The sequence below is a fragment of the Adiantum capillus-veneris genome, chromosome 7, assembly GCF_014529385.1.
Source record: "Adiantum capillus-veneris isolate H3 chromosome 7, ASM1452938v2, whole genome shotgun sequence".
Lineage (NCBI taxonomy): Eukaryota > Viridiplantae > Streptophyta > Polypodiopsida > Polypodiales > Pteridaceae > Adiantum > Adiantum capillus-veneris.
This window is the reverse complement of record NC_140937.1, coordinates 111871132-111890015: the sequence shown is the minus strand read 5'-3', so window position 1 is coordinate 111890015 and position 18884 is coordinate 111871132. Positions and strand designations below refer to the sequence as shown.

The following is an 18884-nucleotide window of genomic DNA, read 5'->3' as shown; positions in this document are numbered from 1 at the left end:
GGATCCCCTCGTCCCTCCCCAATCTCTTTGTAATTTCCTAAAAGAGCATGGAGATTATAAGGGTGTGTGACCTTGACTGCAAAGAGAGAGATGAAGAATACTATAGACACACAGATAAATAGATAGATAGATATAGAGAGAGAGCCCATAGGTGAGCTTGATAAAACTCTACAAGCTAGGCCACATTCGTCATTCAACCCGAGAGAGAGATACTAGAGAGAGAGAGAGAGAGAGAGAGAGAGAGAGAGAGACTGCCATCATGGGAACCAATCGTCAGTGAGGCTCAAGGTAGTGTCAAAGGCTTCTCTCTTCCTTTAAGGATAAAGAAAATCTCTTCAAGATTTTGATTACTTCAGCTTTTTCCTAAATCATGCTAACATACTAGAAAGAAAAGATAATCTTTTTTATTTAATGCTTGATCACTGTTTGTTTATTCCTAAACTAACAAGCAATAGAGGCTCACATTTTTTGCTTATTGAGTAGCTTTATCCTAATGGCTCTTATAAAATAGCAAACATTTTAGAAGATAGTTTCTTAGAGAGTAGCAAAGGTAGAGCATAATTGTCTACTCAGATTCAAAGAGATTAAGCTACTATCGCTCTCTGTACGAAATGCCACTCATATTCTCACATGCATCAACGTTATAAGAATGTATTCACACGCTTATGAAAGAGATCACCAAAGTAGAGCATTCAAATTAGATGTTGGTAGTCATACTTGAGTGATTGAAATTTTAGGATCTTGGGATTTGCACAAGGACCAACAAGGGTCTACACACAAACTAAGAAAAAATGAAAAGGAAAACTTGATGCGACCAAAATTTGAACAAAAAGAATCAATGGAATTGTTTTTGTCTATTAATTTCGAATAAGGTCTACTATGAGTTAGGCATCCTCCACATTTTTTTGGGCTGGTGTTTTCAATGGCATGTATTAGGGATGCTAGTGCTACTTATGGCATGTATTAGGGATGCTAGTGCTACTTATCTTAGTAAGATGGGGGAGGTGGAGAGTAGACGGGAGAAGGTGAACTGTAAGGAGAGTCATAGACAATAGGGGGAGGGGGGGAGGTATAGGTTGTATAAGGCTCATAGGTGGGTGGTGGAGAGGACTTGTAGATGGGTGAGGGCTCATAGTAGGTTGGGGGTGGGGGAGACTTGTAGATGGGGGAGGGCTCATAGTAGGTGGGGGGTGGGGGAGGCTTGTAGATTGGGGAGGGCTCATAATATGTGGGGGGAGGAGGGGACTTGTAGACGGGAGAGGGAGTATAGTAGGTAGGAGGAGGGGGGGACTTGTAAACAGGAGAGGGGGTGTAGTAGGGAGGCTTGTAGATGGGCTTGGGCTTGTAGTAGTAGTAGGGCTTGGGCTTGTAGTAGTAGTGCGGCTTGGGCTTGTAGTAGACGGGATCGGGCTTGTAGTAGGAAGGCTTGTAGTAGGGCTTGGGCTTGGGCTTGTAGTAGACGGGCTTTGGCTTTGGCTTGTAGTAGTATGGCTTGGGCTTGGAATAATAGTAGGGTTTGGGCTTGGGCTTGTAGTAGTAGGATTTGGGTTTGGGCTTGTAGTAGTAGGGCTTGGGCTTGGGCTTGTAGTAATAGTAGGGTTTGGGGTCATAATAGGCCGGGGAAGGGGAGGGCTTCGTGTAGTAGGGCACATCAGGCGGCTTTGTGTAGTCGTCCTCCTCCTTCTTCTTGGGGTAGTTGCTGCTCTCCTCCGGTGGGTAGTAGCTGGCCTGGACGCTAAGGAAGGTGGAGGCCACGAGGGCCAGCAGGAGGAGGAAGGGATGCCGCAGAAGAGCCATATCTATTGAAGTAGCTAGTTAGTGAGGGGGTTAGAGCAGCTGCTCTTCGCAAGATTGAGCAGCCCTCCCTTAATCAGCTTTATAAGCCCCGCCACCTTTGACTTGCAGCAGAGAATTCCCCGGCCGAGTAGCTGGTCAGCCACCAACACTCCACTCGACGATGACCAGCTCGCTGTCGGTAGTGCGCTCGCCGTGCGGGCACGATGCCGGACGTGAGCTGGTGACCAGTCCTCACCAAAACACCCTTGTACATTGCTCAACTTTTCTATATTAGTTTATTCTTTACTCTTTTATAAAACGAGGCAAGGGAATTAATCCGTTTGGCTCAATCGCAACCATTGATTGCGAATTAAACCAATATTGTACGTTGGCAGTCAATCTTGCTTTTTCTTGATAACCCACGTTGACCGTCACTAGCTAATTGAACGATGCGAAGATAAGAGAAGATTTTAATGTGGTTGGAAAGTACACGCTCAAAGTCGAGCGGCAGCAGTGGCTTAGACTAGATGAGGCCATTGGAAGCGAGCGATCTAGTTATGGATTAGACGAGCTATTACCCAGCGGTCACATTTAGCACATAGGACTTCGACTTCTAACTCATAGGGATTGATAGCAAGTGGTTCCAGGCGGCAGCAAAGTCTAGCCACTGGCAACCAACGTAGGCTAGATTGAACTGCATGGGACGTAGTGCATGGCCACACCTATTTTTACTAAATGTAAAAGCAAAGTAAATCTCATTAATAAATAATGCCTTGATAGTACTACGATGTAAACAAGACCTACGACATCTTAGAGTCGGGAAGGCAAAGAGACTTACAAGGTAAAAGCAAAGAAAATCTCATAAATAAATAATGCCTTCATAGTAGTGCAACATAAACAAAACCGGATTTTCATGGAGCCGGTCCCCCCTCCAAAAGGCTTTGTATTATGGTTTCTCCCATCAAGAGAGACATTGTACAATACAATTATTTGTGTTCCTTCAAGACTAGCTAGTGCAATGAAGATAAAAGCTTCATGCTCTAAGCAAAACACGTAGCAATCACAGCATCAATTATCCCCGATTTCAGACCCAAGGCCTCACACAACTTCGAAGATGGTGAGAGCTAGCAGGGTATGAGAGTAGATTGAGAGGAAGAAGGAGTATCTTACGAGAAAGATGTACATCTCCTCACATAATCACTCATATTAGCTTAGCTTAGCTTAGTAATTAGCATGGTAGAGGAGATGAGCTTGCATTGAAGCTTGGCTCTTGGTTGGATTTACATCCACATGCCAAGAGGCTTCTATCTCACAAGCTTGGAGTAGGTGATGAGCTCTCCATTAAAGCTTGGGAAGAGATAGTCTTTTTCTTGCTTCTCACATAGACTGTGTGAGAGTGTGTATGTGATAATGCCTTGCAAAAGTCAGTCCCCCTCTCTCTCTTGGGCGAGCCCTCTTGCTATTTGCTCTTGCTTTACCCTCATTGGACCTCCCCATGCCTAGCCAATGGTAATTAAGCAGTATAAGTGATAGCCTTCTGACATGTGTCCCCCTTTCCCCTTTTGTGAGAGCTTTAGGTAATTTAATAATTCAATTAAAATCTCATTGGACCCCTTTGCCTCGTGGCCAATAGTCTTCTAGAGGACTTAATTCTCATTGGTTCTTTATTAAGTGTTTTTAAATTAATTAAACTAGATTTACTCTAGCCTAATTCTCATTGGTCCACCTCCAAGGCCATCCAATAGGAATTGGGTACACCTTGTGGGCATCTGAGCTAGGGAGCTGACATGTGTCCCTCATTCCCTTTGTGTAAAGGGAGCTTGTGTGTGTGTGGATTTCTCTCTCATCCCCTACAAGAAAGGCTCGCCCCCTCCTAAGTAGGGATTGCAAAAGACTTTTTTGTACACACACAAAGCATCCAATTCCCCTAGGCTTGACCTTTGGACACAACCTTTGCATTTTGGAAGTCTTAATGGGATGAACCTTAGGGTCTTTTTAGCCCATTGTTGCACATGGCTCTTTTGCAAATGGCCCCCCCTTTGGATCCCTATTTTCCCTCCTTTGGATCCCTAGTGTGGCCGGTCTGCTAGCTTAACCAATATTCTAGCTTTTTCTCCCTTGGCACTTCCCCATATTAAATGATCAGTTTAACATGAGAAAATTATTTAGGAGAATTAGATATTGATTATTATGACATTACCTCTCTCTTGAAATCATAGTCGTCCTCGACTATGGTGTAGAGAAGATAAAGCATATTTATGAGTCCTTTTCTTAGCGGGTAGAGGATCCCTATGTTACCCTACGACATCATTCCACAATGGATGACTAGTCCATTTGGCACTTGAGAGCCTGAGGCTGCCGCAAGCCTGTCTGCACATTAGTCCTATCAGTCTTCCATAGTAGAGTGACAAGCTCTACTTGGTGTTTGGGAGACGTCGTCTCCGCAAACTTGATCTAAGCATGAATACTACTTCATTTTTGTGCACAGTAAAGAAAAAGAGTCTTATAAGACAAAAACTTTGTTCATTTTTAACATTTTGTACATTTGCTTACTCTTGGGAAGCATTGTAAGCATTGACAAGGTTTAGGTTATCCTTTAATTGTATGCCTTGCATCCATCTAGCATCTTCAAAAGGATAATTCTTAAACTTATTAAGATATCTTCGGATAGTCTTACCGCCTCTTAGTTCCTTGTGTTCATGTCGGAGAATGGACTCGGGCTGCAACACCTCCTCTTGGTTCTCGATCCCCGGTGGGTCTTCAATAGTTGGTTCTTGACGTGGCTCTCCTTTGTAAGGCTTTAATAGGCTCACATGGAAAGCATTGTGTATGAGCCAATGATTGGGCAACTTGAGTTGATAAGCCATCTCATTGATTGGACTAAGAATCTGGAAGGGACCATAGTACCTTTTTGCTATTTTAACATAGTACTTTTGGTGGCCTGTAGGATTCTTGCCCGTCGTGTGCCTTAATCGAGCCTTGGAAAACTTTAATAAGAACTAATCATTTTCTTTAAAGGCTTGGGCTCTTCTGTGCTTGTCAGCAGTAGCCTTTTGCCTTTGCTGTGAGATAGAAATAGCATCCTTAATCTTTTGAAAAGATTCTTGTAGATCTCGGCTATACTCATCTGCAGTGAAGATCTTCCCATGTACCTTAAGTAGCAAGGGACTTTTTGATCTTCCTTCAATTACCTTGAAAGGTGCTTTTCTTGTGGACGTATGTACAGTGTTATTGTAAGCATACTCCACTAAGGGTAAGTACTTCTCCCATTGGGATCTTTGATCTACTTCCGTTACATAGGCTTTTAGTAGATCGAGAATGGTTAGGTTAGCTATTTCACTTTGGCCATCCGTTTGTGGATGATAGGACGAAGACAAGTTTAGCCTTGTCCCTAAATTCTCAAAGAGACCCTTCCAGAAATTATTGGTCATTCTAGGATCTCTATCCGACACTATGGACATTGGCAAGCCATGGTACTTGAAAATTTGTGAAATGAAGAGGGTTTCCATTTGATGGGCTTTGATAGTTTTTTTGACAGGTATAAAATGAGCTTGTTTACTGAACCTGTCTACTATCGTCCATATTCTCGTATTCCCATGGATAGACGTAGGCAATCCAAAGATAAAATCCATGGATATGCTCTCCAATGGTGAATTAGGGATTGGCAAGGGTTGAAGCTATTCAAGTTGCTTCCCTCTATCAAATTTTGTCTTTTGGCATACCACACATTTAGAAACATACTCTTGTATGTTCACTTTCATAGTAGGCCACTAGAAATATGTTTCAATTCCCTTTAAGGTAGACTGAATCCCTCTATGCCCCACATAAGGTGGAGCATGTGATTTATAAATTACTTTCTCACGTAGTGAGTTAGTAACGCATAGTCTATTGCCATAGAGAAGATAACCATCTTCTAAAGTAAATGGTTCTTGTTTCTTTCCTAATGCAAGGGCTGAAATCACATCTCTAAAATCGGTATCAATAGCGTACTCATCTATCATTGAAGATAGATCATTGTGAGTTGCTATGGAAACCGCATTCACTCTCGGTCGTCTTGAGAGTGCATCAGCTACTTGTTTATGCTTGCCAGCAATGTGAGCAATATGAAAATGAAATTGCGAAAGGAAATTTGCCCACCTCATTTGTTTGTCGGAGAGCTTGGTCTGCGTTGTGAGCGGGATAGAAACACACAGAACGCCTCTATAATGACCCGGCACACACTCTTGGAATGATACACACACACGCACTATGGGGCACCACTCGGCTTACACAACACACCTGGCCGAGACAGGGAACACACCTATGGAGTGAGAGGAGAGAGACTGTGTGTTTACCCACTCCACACAGAGAGAAAAACACACACACACACACACAAAAAAAACTCAGCTCAAAAGAGGAGAATTTCTGATGTTTAGATACAATAGAGCTTGGGCCAACAGAAATGGGGCAAATAGCTCACACAATATCGGTAAAACTTGCCAGATACAATCACAAATTGGAGCAGAAGCTTCGCTCATACGAGAAACTTACACAACCAAAACAGCAGAAAAAGAGTGAGGAATTTGAAAAAATAGACAGCACCATCTTGTCTCGAACGGTCCAAAACCCCAGTCTACAATGTCAAAGTGCTCAAATCCGACCTTGGATGAGCAGTTTACGGCCAAAATAGGCTCCAAAACCCCCAAAAACACACCTGCGTCTCTTCCTACTCTTCGCTCCACTTTTTTTCTGGTCTTCTCTCTTTTTTTTCAGTTCCCACACCTAGATTTATTACTTGGGCACCTTTGGCCTTTTAGATGACCTCAAACGGACCCCGAACAGGCCAAAAACTGACCTCGCAGTGCATAGTTGTCACCTTTTTGCATCATCCGCACACCTGGCACTCAGCTTTTTCCAATAATGCGTCTCGCAACCACGTGAAGTGGCCCCAAAATATGGTCCTCATGATGACCTCTTTGCATAATTAGCACAAGAAAACACCCACATCGTGTCCGTACTTATCCACGTGCAAGTATTGACCCCGTTCGCCCTCCTGATGCCACAAGATTCCATCTAACGCATCTGCTTACCTCATGTCGTTGACCCGCAGATAGCTTCCTCGAGTAGTTTTATGCGCTACCAACTCCTCATTATTATAGAAAAAACACACTGGTACTGGTGATAGTGAAAATCGTTGCACTATGTACACCCTGTCCTACCTGTACACACGTGGGCCCACGTAATCACCTAGCTCTGGAAAATGGGAAATCCTTTATTTGATGCACCATGCATGTGGATGTACATATGCGCAATCCCTTGCTCCAAAAAACTCATGACATAATTTGCCCATCCCCTAGCAACAACACTAGTAGATACTCATTCCACCTGGATCCCACACAAAAACACTTGGCATTCCTTGCATCAAAAGCTTAATTAAGGTTCCACCTGGTTCCCAAGGAAAGCCTGTAGAGATGCCATATATCAACTTTTCATCAAGTAAATCATCAATTAATTTGGCATAGACTTGCATGTGCGAATATATCTCCTTCTCCATAGATGAGAGGTCTCCACTGATCATCTGTGTCATCAATTCTTGCTTCTTTGATAATTGGACCTTGGTTTGCATCAGCCCTTCAATCACTTCATAAGGCCCTTCACTTTCATCTTCAACTTGATTTGCAAATGCAACTAAACCAGTATAATAGGATATGCTCCCAACCCTGCTGGCATCATATGAAAATCAACCACCGCCTTTGCATCATATGCCTCCACTTCTAAGCTCTTTACAACACCCAAACATTTTACTTTCTGATGGTTTGCCAATCTGATCCGGAAGCCTGACACCCCAGTCACTGTGAGACCCATCTTCTTAACACATGAGTGCGTTATCACACATATTTGGGCCCCGCCATCAACATAGCCTTGTCCCAGATTTTTCCTTTTATGCCACACATCTACTATTGGGAAAATGTCTGGTAGCTCATCCATCGCCAACACCTTTATTGAACCTCTCTCTGGCTCTTTCTCCATTGGATTAATTATCCTCTTCCAGTGTCGCTTTAGCTTAAGCACCATTTCTATAAGCTGCCCAAAAGTAACATCTGCCTTCCTGCTTGTCAGATCCTCCTTCAAGTCATAGCTTAATTGCCCATCCCCTAGTGGAAAATCTGAAACATGAAACTTGCGACGAGCCCTCCTTTTCCTAGACTTGGCCTTGACATCTTTGTCTTCATGGCTGTTTCCCTTCTTCTTACTAGGACCCGGGGCACTTCTTCCTTCCTTGTCCTCTGTGGTCCTCTTCCCAATAGGCATCACTAATGTATCCTCTAGCTTTGATGCCTTCTCCAAGGTGACTACACTTAGCACTTTTGTCTTTCCCTTTTCCTCCTGGGTTAATCCATTGGTTCCTTCATCTCCCTTAATTTCGATGCCATAATCATTGGACCTAGTTAGCACCTGTCTTGGCAATGGATACATGTCTCCACCCATCCTTGGTGGCTTATCACATTACGGGCTGATGTGGCCCAACTCTCCGCAATTATAACATGTGGGCGTCTGCCTCCAGAACCTACCATTGCTTTGTCCAACACCATTCCTAGGTCTTTCTTCACCTCCTGGCTAATTTGCAAACCTTCCTCGACCTCGATTATTTCCCACTTGACCTAGTAGGTTGAGGCTGAGATTCTTCATTAAATCTACCACTTGCCTCATGTATTGCCTTAGCCCATCATCTTGCACTGCTGGCATAACCTGAAGAGTAACAGAAACCACTGGTTCATGATGAACCCCTCGCATGCGACCTTGCAAAGAGTCTATAGGCTGAAATTCAGACCTCATGGGCAAAGACTCCACCCCTAACTGGCTCATTTTCCTCAGCTTCCACTCTTTGTTCCTTGCTACCTCTAGTGCATCTTCATATGTCCTAGGCTTCTTTAGCTCCACTCTCCAACATATATTCTCCCAAAGACCAGCTAAGAACCTGTCCTTCTTCATCATGTCAGGTGGGGGTACCTATGGTGCTAAGGCCTTGCACATCCGCTCCCATGCCAATGAGAACTTACGTATGTACGCATCTACTGGCTCACCTTCCTTTTGCACCAAACCTTGTACTTCTTGCCACACTTTGTTAGGATCTTCTATCTTCACAAACTCCACTTCCAATCCATGCCTTAGATTGTCCCAACTCAATCTTACAGGTGGATCCGCTGCACGCAACTCCTCTTCAAATGCCTTGGACCAAACTCGTGCATCACTCTTCAAAAAAATTTGGAGAAGACGTAACATCTGCGCCGGGTCATGAATCTGGTTGCTAATGCAAGCAACCTCTATCTTTTCCAAAAAGTATTCCACATCTTCATCACTTCTTCCATGAAATTCCGGATAAGAGAAATCCATGGCTACCCAAGTTACGATGCTTTGAGAACCCCTTCGAACACACGTTGTGTGCGGGATGAAAACACACACAGAGCCTCTATAACGACCCGACACACACTCTTGGGAAGATACACACACACACTATGGGGCACCACTCGGCTTACACAACACACCTGGCCGAGACAGGGAACACACCTCTGGAGTGAGAGGAGAGAGACTATCCACTTGCCCACTCCACACAAACACACACACACACACACACACCCAAAAACTCAGCTCAAAAGAGGAGAATTTCTGATGTTTAGATACAAATGAGCTTGGGCCAACACCAATGGGGCAAACAGCTCACACAATATGGGTAAAATAAGCCAGATACAATCACAAACTGGAGCAGAAACTTCGCTCATAGGAGAAACTTACATAGAAAAACAGCAGGAAAAGAGTGAGGAATTTGGCAAAATGGACAGTGCCATCGCGTCCGGAACGGCCCAAAACCCCAGTCTACAATGTCAAAGTGCTCAAATCCGACCTCGGATGAGCAGTTTACGGCCAAAACATGCTCCAAAATGAGCAAAAACACACCTGCGGCTGTTCCTCCTCTCTTCTCCACGTTTTTTCTGGTCTTCTCTCTGTTTTTTCAGTTCCCACACTTAGCTTTATTAGTTGGGCACCCTTGGCCTTTTAGATGACCTCAAACGGACCCTGAACAGGCCAAAAACTGACCTCGCAGTGCATAGTTGTCACCTTTTTGCATCATTCGCACACCTGGCACTCAGCTTTTTTCCAATAATGCACCTCGCCACCACGTGAAGTGGCCCCAAAAAAAGGTCCTCATGATGACCTTTCTGTATAATTCTCATAAGCAAACACCCACGTTGTGTCCGTCCTCATCTGCGTGCAAATATTGACCTCGTTCGCCCTCCTGACGCCACTAGATGCCATCTGACGCACCTGCTGACCTCACGTCGTCGGCCCGCGGATAGCTTCCTCGAGAAGTTTTCCGCGCTACCAACTTCACTTTATTGTAGAAAAAACACACTCGTACTGATAATAGTGAAAATCGTTGCACTATGTGCATGCTGTCCTACCTGTACACATGTGGGCCCCACGTAACCACCTGGCTCTGGAAAATGGGCAATCCTTTATTTGATGCACCATGCATGTGTATGTACATATGCGCAATCCTTTTCTCCAAAAAACTCCTGACATAATTTGCCCACCCCCTAGCCTGCTAGAGCATTCATGCTCAGCAGCAGCACTAGTAGATGCTCATTCCACCTGGATCAAAAGGCCAAAGGCATATTGCATGATTCACAAGAAGAATCCTAACACCACACCTACATTTGTCAACAATCAACCAAAATGCACCATAGGCATATCCAACTAACACATCCGCCCTGTCTGGAGTTCCAAAAGCATAAATATTGCATTCCACATTCAACCCAACCGATAGAGACAACTCAAGTGACTGATCACCTGGCATCTTGGCTTCACCAGCCATAGCAACAACCTGCAAATCATGCACCCAAGTAGCTAAAAGCATTGTGTGAAGGTAAAGTTGTTGATATCCAAAGCACAAAAGTATCCCCGCAGCACACATATCCCTAGCATAGGCATCCACATAGCTGAGATTGGACTCATACATGCCAAACCCCTTCTCATCATCATAAGCATACTCATCATCACACATAACTTCATCCACATCATAATCATGGCTATCACCACTATCCATAGCTTCTAGCATGGGTTCATCAGTCTCCAAGAATACAGATCCCTGCTCTAAAGCACAATCATGCTCACAAATCCGTTCAATCACTGCACACACATCAACATATGGCTTCAAAATAGGATCCACATCCAACAAATCCACAACATGGCTCTCAACCTTGCCCTCTTCCCTTATTTCCAAGGAACTAGTATCCAAAGATACGTGCTCATTATCAATAACCTCAACCTCACACTCACACCCAAAATCACAAGGTACATAAGTAGCCAATGCATCCTCTTCAAGACTTTTCAATCCTGTATCCAAAGCATTACTCACCTCTTTAGCCTCTTCCATAAATCTGTCAACCTGCAAGACCTCTTTACGCTTCACAATAGACCTTGGGAAGAAACGAGAAACATCATAGGATAGGCTACTTTTCACCTGCTTAGGCTTAACTTCATCTTCCATGTCAAATCCATCTTGCACATGCATACCTGTACTAATACCATGTTCCTCAAGACGCTTAAACTTCCATTCCTTGTGCTTTGCAATGCATACTGCATCTTCAAAAGACTCGGGCCTCTTCAACTCAACCTCGAACCGCAACCAAGGTGACAAACCATCAACAAAAAAACTTTTCTTCAATGAATAAGGGGGGGTCTCATCCTTAAGAGCAACACACCAACGAGTCCATAAATCTGTAAAACCTTGTACATAGGCGTCAACACCTTGACAAGAACCTTGCTTAAGAACATTGAGCTCATTCCATACTGCATTTGCATCTTCCACAACCTGGAAACGCTCTAAAAAAGCTTCTATAAACTTGTCAAGACTCAAACCATAAGAAGAAGCCACTGCTTCTTTAGCTTCCAAATCCATGAACCAAACACGGGCCTCATCTTTCAAAAGCAATCCAAATAGCCTCAAAATCTTCTCCTCATCACACATATTGTTGCTTATGCATGCCACCTCGACTTGCTCAAGAAAGTCTTCCGCATCTTCACCACTTCTTCCATGAAATTCCGGATAAGAGAAAGCCATGGCTACCCAAGTTTCAATGCTTTGAGAACCTCTTTAAACACATGTGCAAGAACCCAAAACTTTTCACTTCCCAATCCCTAGAAACTTCAATGGAGCTCAGCTTTAGATAAGGACAAACACATGCACATCAAATGAGTTTTCATAGTTGATCATCGGAATGACAACAGGCAAAGGACATTCCAGGATCTCTCTCAATCTTCTTGGCCCAAACATAAAGACTATGCGCTATTGGAAAAAGATCTTCCTGGACACATGAACATTAATCTGAATTCTTTGAGTTAAATGAAAAGGAGTGAACTGAGGGCCAAGAAGGCACACCTGACTCAACCTCTGATTTTGCCAAAATTTCAGCAGCATAACAGCATAAATGGCTCAAAATACCAAAAAACCAGCCATCATAATTTGGGAAAATTTCGACAAAGTTCCCCCAGAAGTAGAGCAGTAGGAACCCAAAATATAGACTGTCTATGTACGCATAAACTGTCAACAATAGAACCCGAGCATCAAGTAGGACTCACTAGTACATAGCCTATGGCGAGGTCACGAAAAGGGTGCTCCAGCTACCTGTATCACCGAAAGGATCTCCACATTTGAGAATCCCCCAGCTCAATAAAAACCTCACGCTATCGACCCTCACACGAAAGCTAATGCAAATCGCGTATAGTCAAGTCTTAGAAATGACTACCTTCCAGACCAAGTCTCAGAAATGGCTGGGACTGCCAAATAAAACCATATATGGCTCCACAAAGGCGTACAATGGCAGTTTCCACAAGTAACGTACAATCCAGCAGACAATGCGCTCAAATAGGCGCCAAGTGATGCATTCCCACAACAACTGCAAGTGACATCACTGCTAGTATATCACTGTACTCCGGCTACCTGTACCTGTGTGAATCACCTGTACCTGCACCTGTCTCTGTAACTTGTAACCTATAATCTGCAACCTGTAATCTGCAATCCCGAAGCTCGAAGCTCGAAGCTCGAAGCTGGAAGCTCGAAGCAGAAGGTACTCGAAGAATATCCTCCGTGGGGGCGCCAAAAGAATGTGTGCGGGATGAAAACACACACAGAGCCTCTATAACGACCCGACACACACTCTTGGGAAGATACACACACACACTATGGGGCACCACTCGGCTTACACAACACACCTGGCCGAGACAGGGAACACACCTCTGGAGTGAGAGGAGAGAGACTATCCACTTGCCCACTCCACACAAACACACACACACACACACACCCAAAAACTCAGCTCAAAAGAGGAGAATTTCTGATGTTTAGATACAAATGAGCTTGGGCCAACACCAATGGGGCAAACAGCTCACACAATATGGGTAAAATAAGCCAGATACAATCACAAACTGGAGCAGAAACTTCGCTCATAGGAGAAACTTACATAGAAAAACAGCAGGAAAAGAGTGAGGAATTTGGCAAAATGGACAGCGCCATCGCGTCCGGAACGGCCCAAAACCCCAGTCTACAATGTCAAAGTGCTCAAATCCGACCTCGGATGAGCAGTTTACGGCCAAAACAGGCTCCAAAATGAGCAAAAACACACCTGCGGCTGTTCCTCCTCTCTTCTCCACGTTTTTTCTGGTCTTCTCTCTGTTTTTTCAGTTCCCACACTTAGCTTTATTAGTTGGGCACCCTTGGCCTTTTAGATGACCTCAAACGGACCCTGAACAGGCCAAAAACTGACCTCGCAGTGCATAGTTGTCACCTTTTTGCATCATTCGCACACCTGGCACTCAGCTTTTTTCCAATAATGCACCTCGCCACCACGTGAAGTGGCCCCAAAAAAAGGTCCTCATGATGACCTTTCTGTATAATTCTCATAAGCAAACACCCACGTTGTGTCCGTCCTCATCTGCGTGCAAATATTGACCTCGTTCGCCCTCCTGACGCCACTAGATGCCATCTGACGCACCTGCTGACCTCACGTCGTCGGCCCGCGGATAGCTTCCTCGAGAAGTTTTCCGCGCTACCAACTTCACTTTATTGTAGAAAAAACACACTCGTACTGATAATAGTGAAAATCGTTGCACTATGTGCATGCTGTCCTACCTGTACACATGTGGGCCCCACGTAACCACCTGGCTCTGGAAAATGGGCAATCCTTTATTTGATGCACCATGCATGTGTAAGTACATATGCGCAATCCTTTTCTCCAAAAAACTCGTGACAACGTGCAAGAACCCAAAACTTTTGACTGACTCAATCCCCAGAAACTTCAATGGAGCTCAGCTTTAGATAAGGACAAACACATGCACATCAAATGAGTTTTCATAGTTAATCATTGGAATTACAACAGGCAGGGACATTCCAGTATCTCTCGTAATCTTCTTGGCCCGAACATAAAGACTATGCGCTGCTGGAAAAAAATCTTCCTGGACACATAAACATTTATCTCGATTCTCTGAGTCCTGGTCTTGTGCACTTTACCATGAATGTCTTGAAGTCTGTAAGAGCCATTTTTGAACTTTTTGGTGACCAAGAACGGGCCTTCCCATCAAAAAAGAAACTTTCCATCCTTACGAGTGTCGAAGCGATTGTCATATCGAAGCACCAGAGATCCCTGTTTAATGTCTTTGGATGCTAGCTTTTTGTTGAACTTTTCTCTGCGCTTCTCTGCTTCTTGAGAATAGTTGTTGATGGCTTCTTCACGATCCAATTGCAGCCTCTCTAGATCCATGATCCTTTGATGTACTTTCTCCTTTTGAGAGCCTACCTGGCTACCCAATATTCGAAGACTTGTTAACTTCACTTCAATGGGAAAAAGCGCCTCCTTTCCATAAACCAAATGAAAGGGTGTGTACCCTAATGTGGTTTTGAAGGAGGTTCTATAGGCCCATAGAGCTCCATTCAGGTGTTTGTCCCAATCTTGGCTCCTGGCATGTACCTGTTTGGTGAGAATTTTGCAAATGATTCCATTTACCTTTTCCACCAAGCCATTGCACGGAGGGTAGTAAGGAGTAGAGTGTTGATGCTGAATATTTAGCTTCTGCATGAGTTCTCCTACCAAGTCTGCTCTAAACCCTGGTCCTCTATCAGATAGTATTTCAAGAGGGGTGCCAAACCGGCAACAGATGTGGTCAAAGATGAACTGACTCACATCCTTAGCAGTAATTCTATTGATCGGCATAGCCTCAGCCCATCTAGTCATGTAGTCTACTCCCATAATGATGTACTCTTTACCTGACTGAGTGCGTGGTAGAGGCCCTATGGCATCAATTCCCCACTTCTCAAAGGGCTCATATACCTTTATTGGGTTCTGAGGTTAATCTATGAGCCGTCATGGTCCTGCTTTCTGACATTCATCACATGTTTGACACTAGTATTTGACATCACGATGAAGACTTGGCCAAGTAAACCCAGCTTGTAGAACCTTTCTACTAGTGATTTCATGTGCAAAGTGTCCTCCGTACATATCATCGTGACAAGCTTTTAAAATCTATTCAATTTCACTCTTCAAAGGCACTCTCCTAAGCACACCATCCTTACCAAGACAATACAAGTTATCAATTACTATGTGATACCTGGTAGCCTTCCTAGCTAGCCATCGCCTTTCCCCTGCATTCAAGTGTTTAGGAGACTCTCCTTGCTCCATAATGTGCATAATATCTTCTAAGTCCTCCTTGCCTTGCTGAAGTGGAAGTTTGATGGCCACTGCTCCCACTATTGACTCATTTAACTTCGATGATGCTAGGTGGTCTGCATCCTTGTTCTGGTCTCTTGGCACATGATGTACTTGTGCCTCCCTAATTCTCCTCATAAGAGCTTTGGCTTCTCTCATTTTAGTAGAGAGACTGGCATTTTTGCAAGCCCATGTACCTTGCATTTGCCTTACCAAAAGCATGGAGTCACCAAAAGCATTTAATACCTCAATTGAGTTATCCAGGCACCAACAAAGGCCATGAATTAGAGCTTGATATTCTGCTTCATTGTTGGAGTGGACATATTCTAGAGTGATCCCTTCACCATGGATCCTCTCTCCCAATGGAGATAAGACCACGATGCTTGCAGCTGCCTTATCCTTGGTTCTCTTGTATGCTCCATCAAAGTAGAGGCTATAAGCATTGACTAGAGCCTCTAGATCTGGAGGTGGTGGAAGTTCCTTTCTCTTCAAATGGAAAACTTTTTCATAGCACTTGTTTGTTAAAATGTCGGCTAAGCATGCTCGAGTTGTTCTTTTAACCTGTATTGTATAATCAAACTCTTGAAGTCGCACCACCCACTTTGCTATTTTGTTAGAAATTTCCATATGTTGTAGTGCATAGGGAAACATATCCTCCATAGTGATAATTACAAACCTCTTCGGCAGCAAGTATGGCCAAAATTTGGTTACTGCAAACATGAGAGCTAACACTAGCTATTCCATCAGGGTGTAGGCCTTCTCTGTGTTTTCCATGAGGCGGCTAGCAAAATACACCGGCCTCATAAAGGATGTTTTTGGATCTTTTTGTAGGAGGGCAGCACCAATGGCCTCTTCTCCCACACTAGGGTTTACAAAGAATGTTTCTTCCCAACAAGGTTGGAGGATTACGAGGAGTGACCCTAACATTTTTTTAATCTCTCTAAAATGCCCATCACTTTCTTCACTCTAAACAAGCGTCTCTTAACGAGTCAGCTGTTGTAGAGGAAATATCACTTGGCAGAGTAAGTGTATGAATCTACTCATATCTTAGCTTTTGCAAGAAAGAGATTAATTGTTTGATGGAAGTTGGGGAAGGTAGATTTAGCAATGTTTCTATCTTTTCAGGATCTACCTCGATTCCATCAATGGACACTACATGCCCCAATAGTGTAACCTTGCTTTCCCCAATGTGACATTTGTCCTTGTTTAGTTGTCCACCCAGTTTAGCTAAACGAGTAAATCCTTCATCGATCTTTCCGAGATGCATAATTTTGGAGCTGTAAATACAAAATTCATCTATGAAAACCCTTATGGACTTACCAAAGTAAGGTTGGAAGACCATGTTCATGAATCGTTGAAAGGTGGCAGGAGCGTTGGTGAGACCAAAAGGCATGACTCGAAATGCAAAACAGCCCCATGGTGTGATGAAAGTAGTCTTTTTATGGTCCTCCTCTGCAATGCGTATTTGAAAGTAGCCGGAGTAGCCATCACACACTGTGTATCGCTCATGGCCTGCTACTTCATTTAGAATCTCATCTTGAAATGGGAGAGGGAAGTGGTCCCTCTTTGTTGCAGCATTTAGTGGCTTGTAATCCACGCACACTCGCCATTTACCATTCTTCTTTGGCCTCACCACTACTGGGGAGACCCATTCTGAATCTTCTACTGGGTATATGAATCCTGCTTCTAAGAGTCTCTTCACCTCAGACAATAGTGCATTTTGTTGCACAACTCCTAATCTTCTTAGTTTTGTACTATTGGCTTGCTCCCTTCTTTTAGATGGATATGATGCTTCACTGCAGTGACACCTGTAATGTGAGTGTAATAAAAAATAAACAATGATGCATGATTCTTGAGAACATTTACATAACCCTCCCTTTCTTCTTCCTTTATATCCTTGGATAACATCTTCTCTAGGCTGGCATCCCACACATTCTCCATTTGGATCCTTGGGTTGTCTTCTGATGAGGTAGTTTCCTTTATGGTGACGCCCATGACTTCGAGAGTGCTATCACTCTCTTCACTTGAACTCTCTTCCTCATCCATGGATGAGGAGCATCCACTTGAGCTCCACTCATCAGCTGACGTCTCTAGTTCAAGGTTCTCTTGTCGCCCATTCTTCAAGTTATAAACCACCTTCCGACTATGGCCACCCACTCGAGGCCTCAACTCCAAGTCTCCTGTTGCCCAATCTTGCCTAGCTCTTATACCCATGAGCCAAGGTCGACCTAAAATAAGGGGGTATCCTTCTCCCTTTACTAGCATCACATAAGCATCAACCTGTAGTGATTCCAAAAATAGAAACTCTCAAAGCTTTCACTACACCCACACAAGTGACAGAGACATTATTGGCCATTTTTGCCCTAAAGTTTGATGATTCCATTACCTCTAAACCCAATTGATGCATGAGCTTTTCTGTCATGACACAAACCTCTGCTCCACTGTCAATGTAAGTTTTTGGAATCCGTTGTCCCTTGATTTGAGCCTCCACCAAAGGCACTATATCCTTGAGACCATATTCTTTGGTTACACTTACTAGCTTACTTCTTTTTGCCCTCGTGCTCACCATTTTTTACCATTGTCGTCGCAGCTTTGGGGAGATATGAAGTAGTTGTGGCCAAGTAATCTTTGGTCCTTGAGAACTCACATCAGCTGTCAAGTCATAAGGTTGTGTCCGAGATCCCATAGGGAAATCAGAGATGTCAATTTGAGACCTAGTACGGGTCTTTCTCTTCTTGGCTTCATCTTTAGTTGCCCGAGATGTACTTGCTTCATTGCTTGCATCCTTGCTTGTTTCTTTACTTACTTCATCTTGGACACGCACACGCTTGATAGGCATTGTAGCCACTTCATCTATCTTCATCTTCCCTTTAGCTATTTCTTCCTGGTTGCTTCTACCCTTGACGGCCTCCTCCATCCTTATGATGCTCACATTTGGTTGAGTAGCAGGGGCTTGAGCTTGAGCACGAGGTGGCTGCAGGTTACGGTTGCTCTTGTGCTTGAGCTCTAGCACGGGGAGGACTTACTTGTTGTCGAGGACCTCTAACAGGATAGTCATATCTTCTGGGATGAGGGCAATTATACATGCCGTGGCCATTTTCCCCACAATTGTAACACAACATTTCCCTTGCTTGACGTCGCATTGGTGGCCAATTCCCACCATTCCCCTCAATAGGCCTTCTTGCACCCTGCACAAGATTTACTCTCAAACCCTCTAGCTGGTTTGTGAGATTGTTTATTTGTTGGAGCATATCTTCTTGTTGACCTCTATTGAGGTCTAGTGCATTAGGCACATTTGGAGGTACGTGAGAAGCTTCCATAGCTATGATATTGCCTCCCAAAGCTAGCTGGCCAGCTTGGGCTTGATAGAGA

At 44.0% G+C, this 18884-nt stretch overlaps 1 protein-coding gene and 1 pseudogene across 1 annotated transcript; both read right to left on the bottom strand.

Moving 5' to 3' along the window:
- Positions 1 to 820: 820 nt before the first annotated feature.
- Positions 821 to 1840, bottom strand: LOC147454433 (uncharacterized). Its single transcript, XM_086517336.1, has one exon. It carries the CDS (start codon positions 1795 to 1797, stop codon positions 988 to 990), a length of 810 nt encoding a protein of 269 aa, XP_086373462.1. The 5' UTR covers positions 1798 to 1840; the 3' UTR covers positions 821 to 987.
- The window catches only part of LOC147454432 (uncharacterized), a 30180-nt pseudogene continuing 13107 nt past the window's right edge, over positions 1812 to 18884 (bottom strand).

Bases quoted from the DNA above. Each gene is read 5' to 3' on its own strand.
- LOC147454433 (XM_086517336.1), bottom strand. From the start codon at position 1,797: ATGGCTCTTCTGCGGCATCCCTTCCTCCTCCTGCTGGCCCTCGTGGCC.